The sequence below is a fragment of the Melozone crissalis genome, unplaced genomic scaffold, assembly GCF_028551555.1.
Source record: "Melozone crissalis strain CALT ecotype California unplaced genomic scaffold, PUWL_Pcris_2 ptg000045l_1, whole genome shotgun sequence".
Lineage (NCBI taxonomy): Eukaryota > Metazoa > Chordata > Aves > Passeriformes > Passerellidae > Melozone > Melozone crissalis.
The window spans coordinates 22,098,555-22,123,094 of NW_026535823.1; the positions used below are offsets into that span (position 1 = coordinate 22,098,555).

Consider the following 24,540-nt stretch of genomic DNA (forward strand, 5'->3'; position numbering starts at 1 on the left):
GCCGCGGCAGCATGGCGGAGGCGGAGGCGGCGGCGGCAGCGGCGGCGGCTGCCGTGCTGCCCGTGGCCGTGTTCGGCTGCCGGCCGCGGGTGGCCGGCGGTGTCTGCTTCCTGGAGGAGCGGGTGGTGCTGCACGCCGCGGGGGCGGGCTGCCTGCGGCTGCACATCGATCACAAGTGGCACAACTTCATCCCAGGTGGCCCCGACCCCGCTCCCGACCCTAACCCCGGTGCCGGTCCCGACTGCGGCCCGCCCTGACCGCTCTGCTCCCCGCAGGCACGAAGAAGAGCCGGGGCGTGCAGGCGCTGGCCGTGAGCCCCGACCGGCGGTTCCTGGCGCTGTCGGAGGCGGCGGGGGAGCGGCCGGTGCTGGCGGTCTATGAGCTGTCGGCGGAGCGGGCGCGGCGGCGCAAGGTGCTGGCCGCCGAGGAGCAGCCGGCGCGGCAGGCGGTGTCCCTCGCCTTCTCCCCCGACAGCCAGCTCCTGGCGGCCGCCACCGCCCCCCCCGAGGGCCACCTCGCCTGCTGGCTCTGGGAGAAGCAGCAGCTGGTGGCGACCGTCCGCGTCCCGGCCGCGGGTGACGGCCCCTGCCAGGTAAGGGAGCGCTCCAGCCCCGCCGGCTCCCAGAGCTGCCGAGCCCGAGCTGTGCCAGCGGCCCTGCCCATCGCTATTAACACTCCCGTTCAGCTGACTGGTTCTTCGGGACCATACTCCACTTTTCAAAACTTTGGATAAAACGATCAAACTTTTGGACATGCGATCATCCTTCAGGACGTGTGCACAGTGCATTTTCCCGTGGCCGCATGGCTTTTTATCCACGGCAAGAGGAGGAGAGGGCTCCACACTGTAGAATCCATACAGTTTCTCTGACCTTTCTTGACATCTGCTGTTGGCCTCCCTCAGCAATAGGACACTAGGCTAAATAAAGTTTTGCACTGAGCCATAATAGACATTCTCATGTCTGTATCTGTTATATCACATGAGATTCTCTTACATCACATGAGATCTATGTTATGAGGCCAGTATAACAGGCACTGAGTGTGCAATGTGTCCCTTGTGTCCCTGCAAAAGCACACACTAAATAGATGGGCTGTGCCCAGTAGTAGTAACACACTTCTGGAAGCTCTCAGTGCACCTTTTCCTTCCTGCAGTTTTCTGTGTTCAGAGCGGAGGAGAAGAGTGGCTAGGAGCAGGCTGATGGCACGCAAATGATTTCTGCATTCAGGTTTGGGTGCCCCTTTTTAGGTTCGTTCATGTAGGGAGGTCTGACACTTTCAGTCCATGTGTTGGTTGAACTCCAGCTGACATTTTTTCTGGGGTACAGCTACAAGCAGAGGTTGGCTCAACCACTGAATTCATGAGCTCAATTCCTAAAGAGAGGGGAATGTAAAGACTCTGGCTATGTAAAGTCCCATAAAGCATAAAAAATTAACTTAAACTACCCTTCCTATCCATGTTGAATATTGAGATGGCTATTCCATCATTTTCACAAATAAAACACCTAATTATGTGAATTCATGTACATACTGTTAGCTTGAAACACAGGAATACAGAACTTATTCCTGGCCTTTTGAGAACAAATGGTCCAACTTTTCAAGAAGCTTGCTACTGGAAAAATTTGTTCATCAGTAGTAAAGAGGTATTTTGGCCTTACTTTTGTAATTTAATTTTAATAGACACACTTTTGAAAGGCAGAAAACTGCAGTATGTAGTTATGGTGGCTAATTCTTACTCTCTTTGGTATCCTTGTATGTTTCCCTGAACCATCTTCCCTTGTTTGTATTCCTGTATCTGGTATAGAAAGTCTTCAGAACAGGTATAATAATTGCTTATTTGAACATAGTTGGAAAAAATATTTCCTCTCTTTTTTGTTCCATAGGTGAGCTTTAATCCTCAAGACAATACCCAGGTTTGTATCACTGGAAATGGCTATTTTAAACTTTTCAAGTACAGTGAAGGATATTTAAAGCAGATGAATTTACAAAGGGGAGAGCCAGAAAACTACTTGTGCCATGCCTGGCTGTCTGCGGAGGAAGTTATATGTGGCACTGACACAGGCAAACTTAGCTTGTTTGAGACTGGAGACCTGTACTGGGAGAAAAATTTGGAGTACAGGAAACCACCCAGGAAACAAGAAGAAGGTACAACAGAAGAACATGAGAGGTAAATCTCTTCAATGTTATTAATAATAGTTCCATGCTTTTGCAGGCAGATTAGTTCCTTCCTTCCTGTCCAGTTCATGTTGTCAGTTGCTGCTAAGCATTTTTTGATTTGTGCTTCTTTATTTTTAAGTCTTTATGCATTTCCTAATTGCATTTCTGGTGTTTCTAGTGGAGCGACCTGTGAAGATACCAGTTTACAACAGCATTCTTTGCCTCAAATATCTGCAGTTGCAGCCTATTCCAAAGGCTTTGCATGTTCACCTAGCCCAGGAGTTGTTCTTCTGTTTGAGAAGATCTCTGAAGAGGAGGCCTATGAGGAGAGACAAGAAGTCTGGGTAAGGAGGGAAAAACCTTTTGTAAGCAATATGCAGCAGAGCCCTGTTTAGAGAACTGTGAGTGTTTCTGATTTAGTTATTAATAATAATTTTTAGCACACTGCTAAACTGTATTGTAAGGATTAGCTAACTATCCTAGTGATGTCAAATGGAGTTGCCAAAGGTCACACTGATAGTGCCTGATGACCTTCTGCATGGTAGTTCTGTATGTTTCCTTCCCACATATAAAATGTGCTTTGAGGCTGCTAAACTTCAGGAAACCTTTAAGAAACTTTTATTTGTGGAGACTTTCAGGACTAAGAGATAGTTTACATCAGTTTTGAAGAACTTGGCTGCTTGTTTTTTTCCAAGTAGAGGCTTTTCTCCCTCAGGTATTTATTAGAGCTGTCATGAGACCTATGCACTCTTAAATAATCCTTCTAAATGTTCTATAGCAAACTGTATGCATTGACCTACTGAAATCTCTGGATAAGAACATTTAACTCTAATGAACTGGTCAAGACTTCATACTCTCACTCTAAAAGGTTGGATCTTCCCTGTGCATGAGATCCTCTAATAAGACTTCTACCTTAATCATACATTACAAAGAATTGTTATTCTAATCACAATTTTTAGGCAGTTCTCATTCTGACACTTGCTAGGTTTTTTTTCTTGATATTTTTCTACTACCATTTTAATTCTTGTTTAGTGCAGTACTTCATATTACTGCTGAGATGTCCCCTGATACTTTATTTCAGCTGTAATGTTATGAATGCCATTAGATTGTCCTCTGTTCCGTGCCTTGCAGTATTTATATGCCATTAAATATCCAGATTGTCTTGCTGATATTATGTATGTGCTTATTAGAGGAGCATTACAGCAAAAGTTTGTGTGTGTATGCCTACTGCCAAAATATGGAAACCTGGCACATCCCACAGCATGCCTTTCTTGTGCAGCTGCCTCAGGACTTGTTCAGCACTGACCCAAAAAAGTCAAGCAGACAGGACATTACATGGATATGCTTCAGCCCCTCTGAGGAAGTGATGGTTGTTAGCACAAATAAAAATCAGCTCTACATGTTTACTATGTTCTCCAACAAACTTATAAGGGTAAGTGCAGTTCAGTCACATTGCACAGCTTTCATGTCCAGTATTGTAATGATACAGGCTAGTCAGTGTTGTTTTCTGTGATGTGTTCCCATTAAATCCTTCAAATGAACCCCTAAAGCTCAAGATGTGAAGTGCTCAGTGTGCTTCTCTGAGGGCAGTATTTCTGTAGCCCCTTGCTCAAGGCTCCCTCCCTGTGAGTACCTGATGCTATTCGGGAGGAGGATAAAGAACACTTAAGACCATTAAAGAGTGCCTGTTACTGCTGAACCACTTCACTAAGGCTTTAACTGAGATATCCTCCATGTAACTCTGTGGTCCATGCTCCACTTTAATAGGCAGAAACTTTATTGCAATGATAAAGCTGGAAGAGCCATGGGAATCTCATTCTACTCTAAAATGATAGTTGGTGAAGCCTTAGCTAGAAGTGGAACCTCTCTGTGAAATACAAACATAATGAAAAACCTTCCCTACTCTAAAGGAATTAAATAATACAAGGATAAGTGGAAAATGTATTATCATTAAATAGACTTTTATGGAATTGAGTACCTAACCTGTGTGCAGACATAAGGAAAGATCTTTACAGGAAGAGGGGTTGTAGTTAGGGGTTCTGTTTCCACATGCAGCCTAACATTTTATTGGTGCTTCACTTCCAGCATGTGGTAGCTAGACATCCTAGTGAAGTTTTCTATCACTCAGCACTTGACTTTTTTTTTAGCATCTGCCTGACCAGAAGGTATTAACTGAATTCTTGCAGGTCCGGTTTTATTTATTTATCTAACTTGCCTTTTTTTTATATACCTACAATTATGTTCTACTCTCACAGCTCTGCCCTGCATCACTTTTCTTGATTATTAATTCTGAACTTAAAACTAACAATGTCAGGCTTTTAGCATTTTTATGTTCAGACCAGGGCAGTGAAAGGATGAAGTGGTTCCCTGAAATCTATTCTACAACTGTATGCAAAGACCTATGATAGATAAGTGAAAAATGTATAAATGTAAAAATGAACTCTGCCTTACTGCCTTCAATGAAATATTTGTGATTTCTTAATGTTCTCATTCCTTCTCAGGAGAAGATATCTTATTTTTCATATATGAATTTCCCATTGCATTCTAATTCAATCACTGGTCTGGACATGTGTACTTGGAAACCCATCCTTGCTACGTGTTCCCTGGATAGATCTGTCCGCATCTGGAATTACAAGAAAAAGTAAAAGAGTTGTTTGTATTTGTTATTACCTCTTGCTTTTTTGTATATTGTATTTAGGAGGCAACAGCAGCAATCTCATATGAATGAGAGTGTTGTTCTGGTAAAATTCTTGTGTAGTGTGGGATGTAAATGGTATTACTGACATGATTTGGGGAGTGTGAATATGCAGTGCCTTTAAAACTGGTGCCAAAAGAATACAAAGCCTTTTCTATTAAGCTATTTCTGTGTCAGACTCCTTGTGTTTTGGAAAAAACTCTTTCATTCAGCTTTGTCTTAAGATACTGTTGCCCCATATCCTGCTTCTTAGGCATAGATCTTAAGCAAAATGACTCCAGCTCTTGAGGTTCCCTGGAGGGAAAAACAAATCTCAAGAGATGCTTGTGTAGGATTGCAATCAGCAGTTCATTTACCTTCTTCATTATATTACAGTACACAAGGTTTTGCTCTTGCACCTCCCACACCTTCTCTGTGAACCAGAAAGTCAAATTTGCTTTTGTTTCCTGTAACATCTCTGTGATCATTACTTACCTGAACAACAACACACTTCCTCAAGGACAAGGCAGAGTCAGATTTTAGCTGCAGGCATCCTTGCTGGGCCAGATAATATCCTGTCAAGTGTGCAATGGGGAGTTTGTGCTATTCCATACTGCTCAATGTTTTTCTCTTTCAGCACTTTGGAGCTGTGTAAGGAATATCAGGAGGAAGCACACACAGTATCCCTTCATCCCACTGGCTTTTTCTGTTTGGTTGGGTTTTCTGACAAACTACGATTTATAAGTCTCCTGTATGAGGACATGCATGTTTTCAAGGAGTTTGCTGTGAAAAAGTGTAGAGAGGTAAGGAGTGGTGCAAAAATGAAATTGGAGAGTTATGTGGAGCAGAGTGCTGAAGAACATGACAGAAAATAAAAACTTCTCCAATACATCCTAGTACTATATGTGATATCCTATATCAAAGCTTAGAGAAATTGATTCTGACTATTGGAGAACAGTCCCAGAGGCTGATGTGTGTGGGAAGCAGCAGAAGGGATAATTTGCTTAGAAATACTCCAGAACTGAATTTTACAGGGGAAAGCATTGATTAAGAAAACTGTAAGTGGCTAATTATGTAATAGAGTTTTCTTTTCATGCAACAATTTGATATTAAAGGATGTAATTGAAATTCAATGCATGAGTGTTTTTATCCATTCCATCTACAGTAATGGGTGGTTATGTTCTTTTTGTAGTGCTCTTTCAGTAATGGAGGCCATCTTTTTGCTATAGTTAATGGAAATGTGATTCAAATTTATTCCGGCATCACCTTTGAGAATGTTACTAATCTGAAAGGACATACTGGGATGGTAAGTAAACAAATCTTACACAGTACCACTTATTAACATATTAACTAGTTGCTAAGATGCATTTTGAAGAGGTAAAGTACAATTTTGGATCTTGAGATGGCCCCAAAATGTAAAAACAGAAATAGAAAACTTAGTTTTCATTGGTCAGAAGGCAAAATGTTCATGCACTAGATACACCTGAAAAGTCTGCCCTTAAATTGAAAGTGAACAGTTGGCAGCTGGCTGAACAAAGTAAAATATCCCAGTAATACACCATAAAAATAAAATCTACTACTCCATATTGAAATGAACTTTTTCCTGATAGCGTGTTCACGAAGTAGTTCTTACTGGTTTTGGTTTTTTCTAATGCTAAAATAGAATTGGTTGAGAAACATTTAGAGGCTTTTCAGTAAGACTTTGAAGTATGATTCTAAGTTGTCATGGCTTTAGCAGTACAATGACTCCATGCTGTATGTCTGTAATCTAACATCAAGCTCCTTGGTGTGTTTTACTTTTGCCAGGTACATGCTATTAAATGGAGTTCAGATGACACTAAACTTGTCTCCTGTGACACACATGGTGCTGTGTATAAGTGGAATTTGTTGACAGGTAAAAAGGAGTCAGAGTGTGTGCTCAAGACCTGCATCTACAGCAGCATTTCCCTGACTTATGATGCCAAAATTATCTTTGCTGTTGGATCTGACCAAACTCTCAAAGAAATTTCAGAGTCTTCGGTGAGCTAAGAAACACTCCTGGATTTTGCTACATTCTCTGGGGAGGGTACTGGTGCTTTGCTTTCCTTAGCATCCATTTGGTAAATAGGAATCAGTCTGGTTTTGAAAGCTGTGGTATTTACTGACACTTTTGTGTTCTTCTGTCTTTTACAATGAAAGCTGAGATTTTGTTGTAGTTTCGTGTTTTTGTCATTTTACTTGCATTCACCTAGAAATCTGCTAATCCAAGTAACAAACTAGCTAGGCAATATTGCATCAACTATTCTGCTGAAATACAAGTGTATCTCATCTATCACTGTATCTACGTGCATTTTTTCCCAGAAAAGTAGTAAATTGTATGTGAAAACCATTACATCTTTTAGATCACACATCAGCTTGGCCTGAAATTTTAATACTGGTAACTATAACAAATATAGAGATTTTATATCAAATATTTATCTTAAATACAATTTTTTTTCAATGTATAAAACTTAGTACTAATTACTGTTGAGGCTATACTTTTATAGGCATATAGATTCTTTTAACTGCACTATGTGCTGCAGGCAGAGGTATAACAATTGCTCATGCAGTATGTAATCAAATATGTGCTGTAATGTGAGGTTTGTGTGATGGTTGTGCTGTTGGTTGATGTGTAGATCAAGCATGAGGTGCCTGCCCGTGATGTTGTTTACACCACTGTCGCTGTCTCGCGTTCCGGGTGCCTGGTTTTTGTTGGGACCTCCCTGGGGACAATTCGAGCTATGAAGTACCCATTAACTCAGAAGAAGAATTTCAGCGAGTACCAGGCCCATGCAGGTGCTGTTACAAAGGTAGCACAGAGTTCTTTCTTTTCCCTGTAATGCCAGCTGCACACAGCTCCTTTTTTAGGGCTGATTTTCCTTCTCAATTCATAGTATGTTAAAATTAAGGCTGAGTCTGCACATGGAGAATGAATAGCACAGCATTCATAGGAGTCCTGTCTCTAGATATGTCAGGGAATAAGCTGTTGACTGAAAAGTGGCTTACACCAGATTACAAAACATGGCATATTGGATGGAGAACTTTGATACAGCTCCTTCTGGAAAGAGGAAGGTAATTTTGTCATAGAATCTTTTAGGTTGGAAAAGAGCTTTTAGGTCATCAAGTGCAACTGTTAACCCAGCACTGCCAAGTCTACAGTAAACCATGTCCTCAAGCACCACATCTGCACATCTCTTAAATATCTCCAGGGATGGTTCCTGTGCCACTTTCTCTTGTAGAGGAGAATCACATTCACCCATTTCCAGAGGGCTGAGACTTCTCTAGTGAGCCAGTACTGCTGCCAAACGACTGAAAGGTCTCAGTGAGCACTTGTGCCAGCTCTCTCAGTGTGCTTTGGTAGGTCCCCATTCTCCAGGAAGCCACATGTTCTGTGTTGTTAAAGCTGGTCATAAATTTGGTATTTTAAGTACCACTGTCAACTACAGCACCTTGACTTATCCCCACACAGTCCAATATTAGAATATGAATTTAAATTACTGTAACTCTCACCTCAGCTGTAAGCTGTATCAGCTCCCAGGTACTCTATGCAAGATCAGGCAGCCACAGGAGGTCTGGAGGACATGGCAGCAGTTATTACTACATAGTTCTTGGTGAGCTTAGTTGTAGTTTCAAAAGAAAACATTTAGCCATCTGTTGTTCACACAACTTCTCAAAGAAAAACACTAGAGACCTTTGGAGTTGTCATATAAATGGCCTATCTGTGCTATAATAGTCTAGAAAGGTCTTTTCTGTTTCAGGTTTTCAAAAATCGTGCTATGGCTTTGAGACCAGAAGCAGATCCAGTATCTACACATATTATTTCCCTTCCCTTTATTATTTCAACCAGAGTGGAACAGGAGTAGGAAACATAATCAAAATGTTGGTAGTGGGACTGTGTTATTATTTCCACTGTTGAATTTCTGGGGTAGAAATGAAGAGAGTGTGGGGGTGGGGAGAAAAATGTGGTGTAAAATAAAATTGTATCTCCATTCTTCCATGTCTCCTCTATTATTTTGTTGTCTCTTCCTTCTAAGATGACAGTAACAAGTGATGACCAATTTCTACTGACTGCCTCAGAGGATGGCTGTGTATTTATCTGGAGAGTGCATGATAAAGAACCTGGGGAAGTGAAAGAAGAGCAGAAACTCGAGTATGCTGAGGAAGTGTTGATCATGAGATCAGATATAGATGAGAAGGTAGGAGGAGCAACTTGTGAACATAAACCATAGGATTTCTGTCAATTGCACTTGCATAATGCTTGTTACCAGCCAGTCCAGTATGGCTTTGGTCAAAGAGGTTACAGCCAGTTGCTGCAGTGGCTTGTCAATATGCAAACAGCAGTGTACAAACAGCAAGTGTGGACTAGATTTTTCTCTAATACGTTCCCCAATCTCTTGAAAGCACTTCTAATGGAATAGAGAAGTCAGAAGATGCATTGCTATAAACTATCTTCTAAGACAGCAAAGGAACTTTAGTTCTAGGACTTCTTGGTCATCTGTCTGAAGATTCTCTGTGAAGGCTGTTGTTCATAAATATGTGCATGTAAATAAAACATCCTTAACAAGCTGTTGTTAACAGCAAATATTCCCTCCCTTAAAACTGTTTTCTCATCCATGTCCTAACAGACTCAGGCAATACTAGACCTGCAGAATTGTGTGAGAGATCTACAGACAGAAAGTGAGTACGAGCTACGTCTCAAGGACATATACTGTGAAGAAAAAATAAAATCATTGGAAGAGAATTTCACTCAGGAAATAGACTTCCTTAAAACTAAACACCAGGTATGATTCATGTTGCAGAACCAAATACTAAGAAATCTTTCACTGAAGAGTTGAATTCAAGCTTGCATTACATATGTAGAAATGCCATACAGCATCTGAAAGCATTCCTTTCCAGTTTAAGATGTTCTTGATATTTATAAAGCATGAAACTATCTTTGAGTTAAGTATCTTACACGTACAAGGGGATGCAAGAGTTCTCCTAGGTACCCTGTAAGTATTTTCCACATAAAACCAGCACAAAAAATACTGCCTGAGCCTGAGGATCAGTAGTAGAAATGGCACTGTGCCTTAAAAGCTCCTTTCCATATAAGACTGCAGCTGCTGCAGGATCTAACAGTTATTTTCCTTAATGCTGCCTTCTTTATGTCCTGTCTGCTTAGATTTTTAAGAACATCTGCTGAGGTTTCTTGTATGTTTTTTGAAAACAAAAGTAAAATTTATTCCCTGCATGTCTTCTGTTTGTGTGCTTATTGATTTCTTTGTGGTCATGAAGCAGGGCTCCCCTGAAAAGCAAAGGCTATGATAATTCTTCCCAGTGTCTTGTTTATGTGTGTCTGATAATGCTATTCTGTCCATCTGACTGGTGCCCACATTGGATTTCTGACCTGTAATTTGTTATATTTATGGACTTCTTTTAGATATAGAAGGCAAGGGATCCAGTAATAATTTCTTTGGCAGTGCTCAAAGTAAGGGATTATATATCACATGATTCAATCCTGTCAACCTCATGTTCTTTTTGAGTTTTTGGGTGAATATTGTCCTGTTCTGGTGATTTGTTACTGCTGATTTTGTCGAGTTGTGCATAGTGCCTTTAAGCAGTATTTCTGTTTGACTCCACATAAAGAAGTTCAGTATGAAAGCTTGTCAGGTGACTTATTAGTTGTAGTATTTTGCAGGTTTGTAATTTCCAAGTTCTCTCTTTATACCTCTCTTGTCTTTTGGCCCTACAATTGTTCCAGTAGGTTTTTGATATTCATTTTTTGAGGAGGTTTAATTATTCATTTTAATGTTTTCTTCAAGTATTTTATCAGATTCTTTGGCTTGTCTCATTGTGGGTTTTTTTGTCTAAATAACTTGAGTTTAAACTTTTCTATTTTTCTCTCTTTTGTAGAACATAACCTTGTACAAGAAAACCATTTAAATTCCTCTGTGGATTCCTCTACCTCTGTTTTATCTCTGCTGGGTGTTTTTCTGTGGTTCTTCAGGTCTTTTGATAAGTAGTGCTTGGCTATATATTTATAATAATCTCAGCTGAAAATTCTCTGACTTGTTGATTATAGGCTTGTAAACAAATACCTTTGAAGATGAATATGGTTCTCTAGGCAGGCAAGTTGTACTTCCTGTCCACGTATCAGTACATGTTAAGATTAAACTGAATGACAGCTTTAGACTGAAAGGGCTAAATTTTCTAGTTGTATCCATCAGAAAAATGGAATATTTTTGTTTATGAAAGACCCATGAAGTTGTTGCAAGAAAAAGGTGAAAATATTGTAACTATGGTACAATTCCTAGCATCTCTGGGAAATTTCTCAGCTATTTTCTTGCTCCAGTTCTTTGTGCTTTTATAGAAGATTAAGTAATTTACAGTGGCAGGCTGACATTTCAAGCAAATGGCATTTAAAATTCACTCTTGCTTAGGTTTATGTCATAGTATGCAAATGTCAGCATTTTAGGACCTCAAAGTTGCTTCAAGTGAGACAGGAAGCAGCTTGAACTTTAATATGTGGACAATAATTTATGGAACTGCAAATTCTCCTCAGGCAGGCACACATAAAGGAGTGGAGGCTTTTGTAGCTCACAAACTTTTCTTTTTAGATTAGGATCAGTAACTTGTGTTATATGAACACTGTTTGCTGCTTTTCCTTAGCTTAACTTGTCAAAACAAACTAATATGTGGGAAAACTTGTTTTAGTGACACATGGCATCTCAGTTTTGGTGAGAGATTTCAAACGCATTTCTGCTTTCCTCACCAAGGGCAATAGCACAAACAATTTGGACATTGCTTTGTCTAGTTTCAACTTAAAATGTATTTTTCTTATTTTTTATCCCAGATTTTACAGGAAGAGAAAGAAAAACAGAAGCTACAACACGAGGTTCAACTGTCTGAGCTGATAGATAAACAGGCCAAGGAGGTGAAACAGCTAGGTTAGACTGTAACAAATGTTTGTAACTGGAAACTGGGGGAAATGCTGTATTGACAGCAAGTCACAGGGAGGGATTACTAGAGCAGAGGTGTAAAGAAAAATGGATGTATGTCATGTAGGTATTTGGTGCAGACCAAATGGGTGTCTAAACTGCACCATACATGTGCCTATGATGAGAACATGCACATGGACCCTGTGTCTTTGAGGTTTAGTACTTGAGATTAGTAATTTCTTCATTAATTTTATGCACAGCTCACTGCGCAAGAACAGTGCAGTCATTCAATTCAGCAATGAGGTGCACACAGCCTGGAAATACCTGGACTCCAGATTTGTAGTCAAGATAAAAATACTGCAAATGAGTACCAAGGAGTCCCCCCATAAATGACTCCATTGCCTACTCATACTTTGTAGCAGTTGAGCTCATACAGCTCTGCCATGGTTGTCATCCCAAGGAAGTGCCTAAATTAGTTGTCAATTTTGCATGGCTACAGAGTCTAAAGCCCCTGTATATCTGATGAAGAAAGTAATTTTACTTGTAATTCTACTTGTAATTTATTGCAACCAGCTGCCAAAAAGACAGTAAATAATAAGGCAGTGATAGCTGCAGAAGGATAGGATTCAGTCTTCTTTTCTATTAGTTTTATCCATTCCATATGTTTCCTGTTAACAGAATCTGACAGTAGTCAGAAACTCTCAATGGAAAATGAGAAATACCAGGAGCTTCAGGTGAAATCCCAGAAGATGGAGGAGGAATATGAGAAACAATTGCACAGTTTGGAGGAAAGCAAAACCAAGGCTATGGCAGAGCTAAAAGAACAGTATGAGAAAAAACTGAAACATAAATCTGTTCTGCTGGAAGAGGTAGGAAGCTTGATTTGCACACAGCCTGGAAGAAACAGCAATTCTAATTGCATCAAAACCAGCAATTTTAAAAGATCCTAAGTGATACTGGTTTGTGATTTCTTGCAGAACAAGTTTGCTGATGTTAGTATTTGGGCCAGATTCCTAACTTGAAGCTTTCAAGTCTTAAGAATTATTAAATTAAAAAACAAAAACAAAAAACTCAATGTGTATGTTTTCAGTTTCTAAAGTTGCTTTAATCCACTAAAAAGTTATCTTAGATTAAATTGCTGCAACTGAATATTTCACTAAACATAGATTCTCCCGGGAGAAACACAGTAACAAATAACTTTTTATTTCCCTCCTTTATTGGTCTCTTACAATTCTCTAATGTTTGTTTTCCTTAACTGCAGACAAAGGAGAGTATGATGAAGCAGATTAAAGCACATGAAGAAATGGAGAAACAAATTTATGAAGATGGAGACAAAGAAATCTTCGAGCTCAAAGACAAGTATGAGAAACAACTCTTGGAGGAAAAGGAGTCCAACATCCAACTGAAAGGAGAAATAGGAGTCATGAATAAAAGGGTATCTTTTATTCTGTGCTAGTATCAGAGCTTCACAAGACCTAGAACTGAGGACTGAATGTGATTAATGGCATGTCAGTTTAGTCCATTTATCTAGTCTGTAAATATGTGGCATTTCATATGAGAACAGTAGGTTAGTTTGAATGTTTAGAGTATTTGGACAGAAGAAGAAGCTGTCTGCTGATTGTATTGCTGATATGATTAGAGATAGATGATACAGGAGGTATGTTTTTATTAGTACACTTTCTCTGATCTGCATAGTTTTGAGCTATAAATAATATTGTTCGTCCTATGACAGGAAAGAAACGAACTCTTAATTTTTCTATCATTGAATACTTTGCTGTATTAGTAAAATACTTCTACTGCTTCATTCGATGCAATAATCCCTGTGTTTTGTTTGCATCATCATTTGTTATTGGCTTTACTGGAATTTTTAAGGAGACATAAAATATTTTACCTCTTTTATGGTCTGGGTAGTACATTTGCCTAAGGATGTTAGAGAGACATTTTTTTGTTTTTTGTTTTCTCCAGTATCTATCTGGAGACAGAGAGGTTCTTTTCATACCCTCTACTATCATGGTACTGTCTTTTTAATTTCTTTATCTTTTAGACCTCAAGGTTTTCTTCATGTGTCCTTACAGGTTGTCCAGTGCCATTCATTGGTTCCAACTTTCTTGGTTTTGCAGATCTTAGTACTGAGGCAGGGATTTTGAGGGTACCCAAGAGCTATGAACTGGGCACCCTTCCAGTCTTCCATCTTTAGAGATGTATTGCCTTCACCTTATGAGAATATTCCATGGATTGAGTGTTAGCTGCAGCTGATGCTTAGGTATAATATCCATACCCTTCTTGCTGCTGCATGCAATTTCCTTCCCTTCCTTCCTTCCTTCCTTCCTTCCTTCCTTCCTTCCTTCCTGTGCAGCAGATATTCTTGTCAGAATATACAGAAAAAGCAAAATGGACACTCAACCCCCTTTTGAGTTAGAGGCATTTAACTGATGAGCTGCTCCTTCCTCATATCTTAATTTTATATCCTTTATCCACACTGTCTACAAGGTATCCTACAGAACAGGAGGACCAAGCTGTGCACAGCTTTTGGAGACTGGTAAGTTCTCACTAGTTTGCCTCTCTAGTTGAACAGCCTACAGAAAGAGCTCAAGGACCGAAACAGGGATATTGAGGAAATGAGACTAGAACAGCAGAAGCTGCAAGACATCATTAAATCACTGGAAAAGGATATCTTTGCACTAAAGACAGATGTTAAAGAGAGAACTGAAACTATCCTAGAGAAGGTGAGAAAGTGGACAATTGGATGAGGTCAAAATCCCCTCCCTTAATTAGAGATACTTATTAGTTGTGATAATATCACATGACTGAAGAGTCAGCTTCAACTTAATGAATTTGTGATCTCCAGTTTGGGGTTTTGGTTTTTAGTTGGCATTCTAAGCTTTTTTTGGAGAGCTCAAGTTCAGGATGTTGACCTCCTTATCCCCTGTTCTGGGATCTGTAGATGGCTCAGCATTTTTTGCCCCTTCCCATCTAACCTGTAGATTTGCAACTGGAGTTCAATCTTCCACAAGATCTGTGACTGCTGGTTTTGTCTCTTCCATATTTGTATCTTGTCCTAGGGATCTGTGTGAGAGTGCTGGCTCTGATTCAGATATCTGTACCCATTTCTTCCAGGAGAAGTATGTATATGAGCTAAAAATGAAAAATCAGGAACTGCAAAATTTCAAGTTTGTACTGAGTTACAAAATAGAGGAGTCTAAGAAGCAAATAGAGTCACGTGAAAATGATATTGAGACAATGAAGAAACAGATCAGTGAGGTGAGTAACACTCTCATTTGGCCTCTGCTACTAGGCCCATTGTCTAAATACAAACATGACCCAACAAGTCCGTGAAAGATTCCACCCTGGTTGTTCCTTGACTTCTTTCAAGGATACATAGCACTGATTCAATATCTGTGCAGCTAATAAAAATACCTGTGGAAAATAGCTAATTAATTTTCTATCACATGCTACCAGTGATCCACATAGTTATTTCAGTTCCTGTATGTAATTCTAAATTTTGCTTAAAAATAGATCTTATCGTTATGTGGTTGCCCTCCATGTGCCTTACAGAATTTGCAAGACACTGCTTTTACTGATCTGGCAGAAAAGAGTACATTTCTTCTCTCAGAAATGTTGCAGATTTATGCAAACATAATTCTGCTAGAGGTTAGGTATATGGACAAATTGTATTCATCAGTTGATACATGGGAAATTTGAATGTATTCATACTTAGCATGCAGCAAATTCATTGAGGGAACTTATTTATGATAGAAGCTTACTTGGATCTCTGCATAGATGTATCCTTAGCTCAATCAAACTAGGACTATGGTGACATAGTCTTTTAAATAAAATGCAAACTAATCAACAATTTGTATGTACTTCAGACTAGCAAGATGAAATCCCTGTTGTCTTTTCTGGTCACCATCTTGTGCCATAAGTAAATTCTATAGTACCCTTATTGTTTTTTCCTGCGTGTTCTGCATAACTACCCACAGTTTTCAATCTATTTGTTTCTTTTCAGTATCAGGGTCTAGTTATTGTTGCCCTTTCTCTTTCCAGTATTGACTGTCCATTTCCCCCTCATCCATTTTTTGTTCAGATGGAACGGTAGAGCTCCCGTTCAGCTCAAGGAATGTAAGGGGTATCACATAATTTAAATTAATGTGACTCAGCAGGGAGTTGCACATTCATTTGTGTGGTTTTCTGTATATTCTGACAGAGGGCAGTGTTGTTACAAAATTGACGTTTCTCATGTTGCCTTTCGACCTGAAGGGGGACCTATTCCCTCAAGTCTGTGTTTCCAGCCTCTGGTTTTCCTGTTATGTGTTATTTTTTCACGTCTCCTTCTAGCCCTGATTTCCTCCTCCCGCTTCCTTTCAGATGGAGGAGGAGCTGGAACAATTCCGCAAGGAGAGCGTAGAGCTGAAGCTGAACATCACCCAGCTGCAGCAGAAACAGAAGGCAACTGCTGGAGAGGTGCACAGAGAGATGGAAAAGGTATGGGGTACCCCCACCATGCAGGTCCCCCAGAATGGCATTGGTGGGGACACAACCCTGGTGAAACATTAATCTGAGCAAACAGTTACTGCAGGGCTGCTGTGTCCAAGGACCAGGAGAGTCTCTGCTCAGGGGGGACAAAGACACAAAACTTCCAAGCCTGCAACCAGCTTAGAGCATTCATATTTTTAAAAAATCCAGTTATTTATGAATCAACACATATTGTCCTGAGTTTAAGAAAACAGTGAGGTGAATGCTGAACTACTTGTTCCTGCCCAAGTCTGAAATCTGGGGACACTTGGCCTAAACAGGAGCAGCATGCAGGATACCACCTAGGCATTAGTAGGACAACAGAAAGGAAGGTCTCATTAATGGAGGAGTCCAGGACCCCTTGTTTGACAGCATATCAGACATGAGGAAAGAAAAGGGACTGCAGGGGAAGGTGGAGGAGCTTAGCAAGCATGAGAGCATGGGTGAGGAAGCAGGTAGGGAGGACTGGCAGAAACCAAAAGAGAATGAGAAGGCAGTCTTGATGTGAAATCAGCAAGCTGTGCATGTGTCTGATACGTTTTGTCCCTTGCCTTCTCTCCTTAACTGTTGGTGTGTTGTTTCTAAATAAGAAGGTAGGACAGCATTTGGACAATGCTCTCAGGCACATGATGTGGCTCCTGGGGATGTCCTGGGCAGAGCTGAATTGGACTGGTGGGTCTCTCCCACCTCTGCATATTCTGTGATTCTGGGTTTAGGAAAGGACAGTGGGCAATAGCATAATGAGCCACTGTTTTTCAGTTGTCATCTTTGCAGGTTGTCACTGATATTACCTAATAAAAATATTTTGGCTTATTATTATTCCTAAAATCTATGACTGCTGTTCAACACATAATGCTTACATTCCCAGTGAGTTGTTAATTAATTTTTTTTAATGAAGTGGAAGAAAGTATATGAGAGTTTTCACAAGTTCCACTAGACTTTCTAGAAAATTGCACAATGGAGTGTTCTGATGAACCAACTAAGAATGTGACTGCATTGTTCTTGCAGAGGCAAAATATGGAAACCCTCATCAAACGATTTAAGGCAGATCTTCATAATTGTGTGAGATTCATCAACGATTCCAAAAAAATGAAAGATGGTATCCGTGAGCTCTACACCAAGTATATGCATCAGCCAGACGTGGTGAGTCAGGACCTTTGCCTTCTCCCTGCCCATGACTGTGTCTAGTAGTGTCATTACTGAGACAACATGCTGTGCCCTCTCAGGTGGAGGCTCAAGCAGAAGATGCAGATTTGCAGCAGCAGTACAAGAAACAGCAAGAGTACAACGAGAGGAATTTGGCAGTTTTGAGGAAGAAGGTGATGAAGGATAAGGAAATACAGCACACTGCTTACATGCGCATCGTACAGGTAATCAGCCTTTTCCTCGTGCTGTGGAGTGGGAACAAAGGAAATGCCTGCACATAAGAGACTTAATTAACCTTTCTGCTATGGTTTCTTAGGACTTTGAAATAGTTTTGGTTGACTTTCTTGCCAGAAATTCCTACATTTTTCAAGTGCTTCCATTAACTTTTCTGAACAAAAAGAGTAAGATCTCGGAAGTCAGAGATCAGTCAGGCTTTTGTTTATCTCCCACTCCCTAAAAGGAGATAGGGAACTTCTGTTGCATGGATGTTTTAAAGGAAATTAACGTACCTACTTTTTATTTCAAACAGTACTTATAATTGCCATCATAGTCAATTTGCCCTTGCTTGGATGCCAAGCTATATCTGCTATGTAGTAATGTTTAGGAAGTAATTTTGGAGGAAGAAAAGGAAAAAAAAACCCTTCTTTGTCCACATAGTCCATCCCTACTGGTGTGAATTGAGAAGAACTTTTTGCTTTTCACATCCAAAATTTTCAAGGAAGTTCAGAAACAGATGGGGAATATGTCTATTTGTACTAAGATCTCTTGCTCAGAATCCTTGTTTCTTACAAGGCAAAGTAAACTCGTGACTGCTGGGGTCAAAGATCCAATTTGTTTTTATCTGGAGTGGGAGGACCTAGAGCTCCACACCAGACATCCTAGAAGGACAGCTTTCTAGTCTCTTCTTAACATGCTCTCCTTCTGCTCAGTCAGCATTTCCTTTTCCCCTCAGTAGCCCTTTCTACATTGTTACTTTATTGTGCTTCCTCAGGATCATTAAATCTCCTCCCCTCCTAAGTCATCTGTTGTTTGCTATTTATTCATAATTTGCTTCTTCAGGGCTAGACAGCAGCAATCTTCTTCCTTGATGCTATTTTAACTTTTTTTTTTTTACTCTTTCTGTGAGATAGATGTTTCCCTTGGAACAAAAGGAGATGGGTTCAGAAAATAACCTGAAGAATTTCCTTACTGGAATAGGGTGACAGATGGTGTTCATAATGATAATACTTGATGTCTTGGATCAGTAAGCCTAAAATGAAATGATGATTAAAACCAAATTAATAAAACATCTGGAAGATGAAGATATCAAAGATTCTAACCAGCCTGGTTTCTTCAAAGAAAAAGCAGTTCTCTGAAGTCCAGTAGATTAATGAGATTTTATAACCAGCAGGAATTATCATGGCCTTCCAGTCTTTCACAGTGGCTTTTAAGACTAGTTTAGACAAACTTCTGTGAGGATTTGCTTTGAAAAAGCAAATGACATCTTGACAGTCTTCCAGCTCTGTATTTCTATTATTCCTCAGTTGCAGTTACATTTTCAGAGCTATGCCCTCCTCTTTGAGAGATTATTCATAGGTACACTCCACTAGTGACTGCTGCAACAGATGATTAGAACTGTCAAGATAATTTTAGTTATTCTTACCAGTTGACAAGTTGCCTGTTATTCAGCTATTAGTTTTTCCTCCAGCCTTCTGTATTTGTAATGGTTTCTTTGGATACATAAAAACAGAGACACTGAATAACCTTGAAGTAGTGCTGCTTAAACTGAAACCCATATAGGATGAAATGTTCTATATGTCCTACCTGTCTCTGACAGTCAGCACTGTAGGGACTTCCTAGACTGTAGATTGCATCCATATGACATGTCATTGTACCTGATGGCCTCATTATCCATGCATTTGATCAGTCCCTTTTCTGAAACAATTGGTTCTTTGACACAACCTCCCATGACAATTAGTTTTCCCATGAATATTTGTTTTATATATCCATTCTGTGACGTTGCATTGCAGTGCAAGCATTCTGTCAGAATGTAAATATTGAATTAAAGGCTAATCTCTCTGGAGAAAAGGCCTCTTCAGGAAAATATTAGCAGTGTCAACCAACAGTCTTTTAGCATCAAGCAAACTAAACAAGACATTTTTACATAACCCAGATTGCTTCATCAAAAGACTCTGTATTGTATTTTCTGATAGACCAAAAGCAAGATCTTCATTTCACAGCAGCAGGTAATCACTTGGAACGAACATATGAAGGTGGTCATGACTAAAGTGCACCTAAAGGCAAATGTTATGACCCAACCCTGAAAGCTGGTTAAAAGAAAATTACCTTGACTGATTATTGGAAGTTACCCTCTTCATGTGCTCTTTCAGGATCAAGCTCTGGAATAAATGCATGGAGTCAAATTTCATCTGTATTTAAAGGCTTGCATTAGAGAAGTCAGACTCAGCAAAACATTACAGTTCTAAAGCTGCCTGAGCACACCAACTCCTGCTGCATTTCTAGTCCAGCATAAGCACTGCAAGAGCAACTCTTCTTGCCCAACAAGTTCAGAACTTAATGAATCCCACACTCTTCCTCCAGTCAGTGATTCTCAGCTGAGGAGAAGCTAAAGCACAGCTGCTCTACTTGTCTTAGTGTGAAGTCTTGATAATCTTGCCCCACACATGCCCTGAGCTACTGCTGCCAATCTGAAGTCCTTGAGTGCAGGCACAGACTGAGAGGTGCAGTGGGCTTTGTACTTCACTTCTGACCAGCCTGCAGTTGTGTGGTGCCAACACTTTATAAGGATACTCAAAGGAACTCAGTCGTATGCTTTGCACAGTCTTTTGTGGCAACATAATTATCTCTATCAACCAAAATTATCATTAAAACAAAAGTAGAAAATAAGATTTGAAGGCACCATTTTCATGGAAAAATTTCATTTATCCTTGTTCTTATCTCCTGCTGTTTCAGTGTGTTCCCTACTGCTTGAGACTGGTATTGTGAGGTAGCCTAAACATGCCTTTTTGCCATCTATCTTTTTGAAATATTGCCATTGTGTTCCAAAAGTTCTAAAAAACACACCTCAGGTAGCTGAAATAGTTGCTGAAGTAGTTCAAGTATGATGGCAGCTGTTCAACATTTGCCCTAGTTACTGATGTGTTATTTCAATGTCCTTGTAAGAAGCAAATATACAATTGTACTTCACTCTCTTGAATACAGAAAAGAAATATTTAGTTAATGGTGCTCCCGTTTCTAAATCATGAGCAGCAGTATTATCATCCTTAAATAGTATTAACCATACTGGTTTTGCTAAGTCTTTGAATCTGTTGCAACAATAGGTAAATTACATTTACTGGCACTTTCACAGCTCTTTCAGGAAGATGCTTCATGGTAGGCTACTAAAAAATTAGAGGATTGAACTCTTATGGGCTAAAAATGGACTTAAAAAAAGAATAAGAGATTAATACATTGTCAACTTTTCCTTATAACAGCTTGTTAGCAGTAGGTACCTCAAGTCTCCACATGCTTTATAGATTTTCTAATAATTTGGAAGGTGTGTGGAAAAGTAATGTCTGTCAGAACTAATGAAGAGGGCTTTGACTAATTCCAAAGAGATAAAGATAATTTAAGTGAACAAATACATAGTGACAAATGAAAAGTAAAATAATACACACTGGAGGGAGAGACGGGAATTCTTTGCATTAATTCTGAATTAATTGGATATATTTAGGAAGGCCCTGAGCTTCCATTTGGAATTGGCAAGGAAGATGATACCTTGGAGTGCAGCTGCAGTCAGAAAAGCAAAACAAATATTGGTTTTTTGAGCTTACATGGTTTGAATACTGTCATGTACTGAGTCACATCTACTGTGATCTTACCTGAAATGTTGTGTACTCTCCTGATTGCCCAACACCTGCTTGTGATACTGATTCTGTACTTCCCAGTGTCTTTCTCAAAGATATGAAGATACATCTTGCTCAGCCAGATAGTGCCTGTGTCTTTCCTTATGAGCATGTTTGTTTTTGCAGGAAAATATGAGTCTGATTAAGGAAATTAATGACTTGAGGCAAGAGCTGAGGGTGGCCAACACGCAGGTGCACAACCTCGAGTCTGCACTGAGACTAAACAAGAGCAAAAAGGCAATTCAAGACACAGGTGAATAGCTCTTGTATATTTTCCATATTGTCAGTACTCATGGCAGAAGCTCTTTTGGTCCTTGGTGAACAATTTTATTACTGTCTGTGTTTCATTCTAACTTGTCTGCCTGGTGGTACCTGGTACATTTTAATGTTAATTGTAGAAGCTGCTAAATCCTGCAGATTCTTACTATTTAGATCTACTCCTTCAGCCCTGAAAGATTCTTTCCTTTGTTCATGCCCAAGAACTGTATGAGCTGGACCTTTTTACTGTACTATGTCCTCTCTGTTTTATCCTCTAGCTCCCTCCGCTGAACTTCCATCAGGCCCAGCTGTCCTGAGGCTGAATCCAGAGATGGAAAGTGAAAAAATCATAGAAATGCAGCAGCTAGAAATTCAATATCTGCGAGATCAAGTCCAGGAGATGGGGAAAGCCCTGAACTCTCCAGGTGCAGTCTCTTTCAGTTAGAAATCTTCCTGACCTGAATCTGGGAAGAAGCCACAAGACACAGCAACACTGATGTGGTTCAAGGATGCTTTATGTTATTATATCCTCCTGGCAAGATCAGAAATGCAACAGCATAGACTTACATCATCCTATACTCTTCCTCTAGGAGCATTTATTAAACAATCAGTGCTCTGAACACTTCTACTTTCCTGAAATCTGCCCTTTTCATGAGACTTAGAAGCCTGAAGAAAAAAAAATAAATTCATGCTAGTGTTAGACTAACCTTTGTGCCTTCATATTAGGTATTCATCTTTCTCCTGGAAACTAATGTGTCCTAATTCAGAAGAGCTGGTCAAACTGTAGGCCTTTTCTGCTAGAATTCTAATTTGGTGTCATTGTGCTGCAAAATTCAACATCAGCCTTTTGTTTTCCACTATTAAATTGCCTATGTCCATACAAAGGACTGCTGCTCTTAAGACCGATGTCATTGTTATTCCAAGCAGGTATCCAGTCACAGATTAACAATCAATTACCTTGTGAGGACAACCTTTGACTCATGCACACACAAGCTAGAGCCCTTGGTAAAGCCTCTGCTTTCTGTCTAGAGATGTGCTGTCTCATCTGCTACAATTATTTCAGCAGGACAAAAAAGGCAGCCCAGTTTCAAACTCCCCAAATCTGGAATAAAGTCCAATCCTTATGCCATAATTCCTATAACTTTGATAAACTGGTTTTTGTTTGTCTTTTTTTCAATATCTGCAATCCCTTTTTAGTTTTTCAGTGAAATTCTCCTAATAAGTCACTCTACAAAGTACTCATACACAGAAAAAGGCAGGGAGTAATTTCTTTAATAATAAGGGGGGAAAAAAAACACCAGATTTTTCATCCTTTGTTGTCACTGCATGACACACTGTCCCACTGAGGACTATTTCACATCTATCAGAAGTTTGAGCTACTGGTTGAGCATGGAACTATATAGCATTACAACAGCCAGTATATTTCTGTTTCATTTCCTATCCTGAGTTGTGGAAAAGTGATAAGTACTTTTAATATACTCCTAATATTATACAGAAGAAGGTGGTGCCAGGGCTGAGTAACATGTAAGCTGCAATACCATCAGGAATACCACTCATTGCCAGGGCAATACCATGGCAAAATAGATGGTTCCATGAGCTCCAATGATTTTGGAGACTTCAGCTGAGTGCTTTGTCCATGAATGTGGAATTAACTTTCTTTGGTCTATTTTTTTTTTTCCATTTTGCATCTTTAATCTGTATGGAGCATAGGTTTCACAGGAGCAAAAGGAAGAAGTTAATGGTCTGTTAATGGGCTAGCTTAACACCTTTTCTTCCTCCTCCCCTCTCCATATAATCATCTTGATACATCCTGTAGAGAAAGAGGATGTAATTAATGTAATTAGTAAATATTTTAGAACCTAGTTCCCTCTAAAATTTTCAGGACACACCCATTTTAATTTGCTAGGCTCTCGTGTGGTATAATTTTCTCCTCTCTCTGTCAGGACAAATTGAGTGCTAGAATCATACACCACACTGGTTTAATAGTTGTGGTTTAGAGAAATGAAATCAACTTGTCTAAATAAGAAGAATCTTTTCCTAATATCCCAATACAGATAGTGAATTATTTCTAAATGGTGACTGATATGCTTAAAAATATATCCCTATGTCACCCTTGGTAGCAAATTTTAAAGGCAATACTCAGCCTGTCAGATGAAGCCTAGGTAGCTTCAGCTGCCAGACTTAGGCTGAGGAGGATTTTGAACTTAGTGGCCAAGGGGCAGCTAAAACATTGCTTGTATAGAGGAGCATTAAACATCAGGCACAGCAGTGTTACAACTAATCCTCAACAGACCTGCTGGAAGCAAAGTAGATGTACAAGCCCCTTCCATACTGGGAAAAGCAGACCAAGGTCAAACTCCCACACACAAACTCTATAAATGTTTTAGAATTAATCTGTAACTGGATTATGGTTTTGTGTGCTAATAGTCTTCTGAATTCTCTCAGGGTGCAAAATCATTTTCTGCTTTCATCCTCTCTTGACCTTCATTGTTCTGTTTCTCCTACTGGTATCTCCCTAAAGGAGCTGGTAAGGATTTCATGCTCTTATAAAGCTACAGCCCACTTTTTAAAATGACTACATGGCTATCTGAATAAGGTTTCCCCTTAGATAACATTTTTGCTAAAAAACCCAGGTTCTTCTGGATAGGGTCAAGCTCATTGTTCAAAGGTGTTTGTATAGGAAAACCTATCACATACCATTTGTTTTTTTATGTGTAGGACAACATCCTTTGGACTGATGATATTTCACAAGTCTCCAAAGACATATCAGATTTTTCTCATACAAATTCCTGAACCTGTCACACTACTTGGTTTCTATTTGATTAGCATGTCCTAAGCTTCCCTTCTCACAGCCTGATAAAAAAGTAGCATGTGACTTAATAACCAAGCCTCCCTTTCCATTAGCCAGGCAAGAGCTTTTGTTCAGTCCTGTACTCTTCTTCCTGCATTACCCTGTAGATTTTCTAGCTGCTCAGACTAA

The 24,540-nt window shown here is 39.7% G+C and overlaps 1 protein-coding gene across 1 annotated transcript; it reads left to right on the top strand.

Annotated features, from left to right (window-relative positions):
• Nucleotides 1-11: 11 nt before the first annotated feature.
• On the top strand, nt 12-22,202 carry CFAP57 (cilia and flagella associated protein 57). Its single transcript, XM_054285497.1, has 22 exons — nt 12-195; nt 276-592; nt 1,878-2,161; nt 2,330-2,495; nt 3,431-3,583; nt 4,653-4,792; nt 5,463-5,628; nt 6,018-6,131; nt 6,632-6,844; nt 7,480-7,653; nt 8,878-9,039; nt 9,469-9,624; nt 11,676-11,769; nt 12,439-12,629; nt 13,022-13,195; nt 14,328-14,486; nt 14,878-15,021; nt 16,126-16,242; nt 17,281-17,415; nt 17,499-17,642; nt 21,429-21,555; nt 21,839-22,202. Exons 1-22 carry the CDS (start codon nt 12-14, stop codon nt 22,003-22,005), a joined length of 3,681 nt encoding a protein of 1,226 aa, XP_054141472.1. The 3' UTR covers nt 22,006-22,202.
• Nucleotides 22,203-24,540: the final 2,338 nt, after the last annotated feature.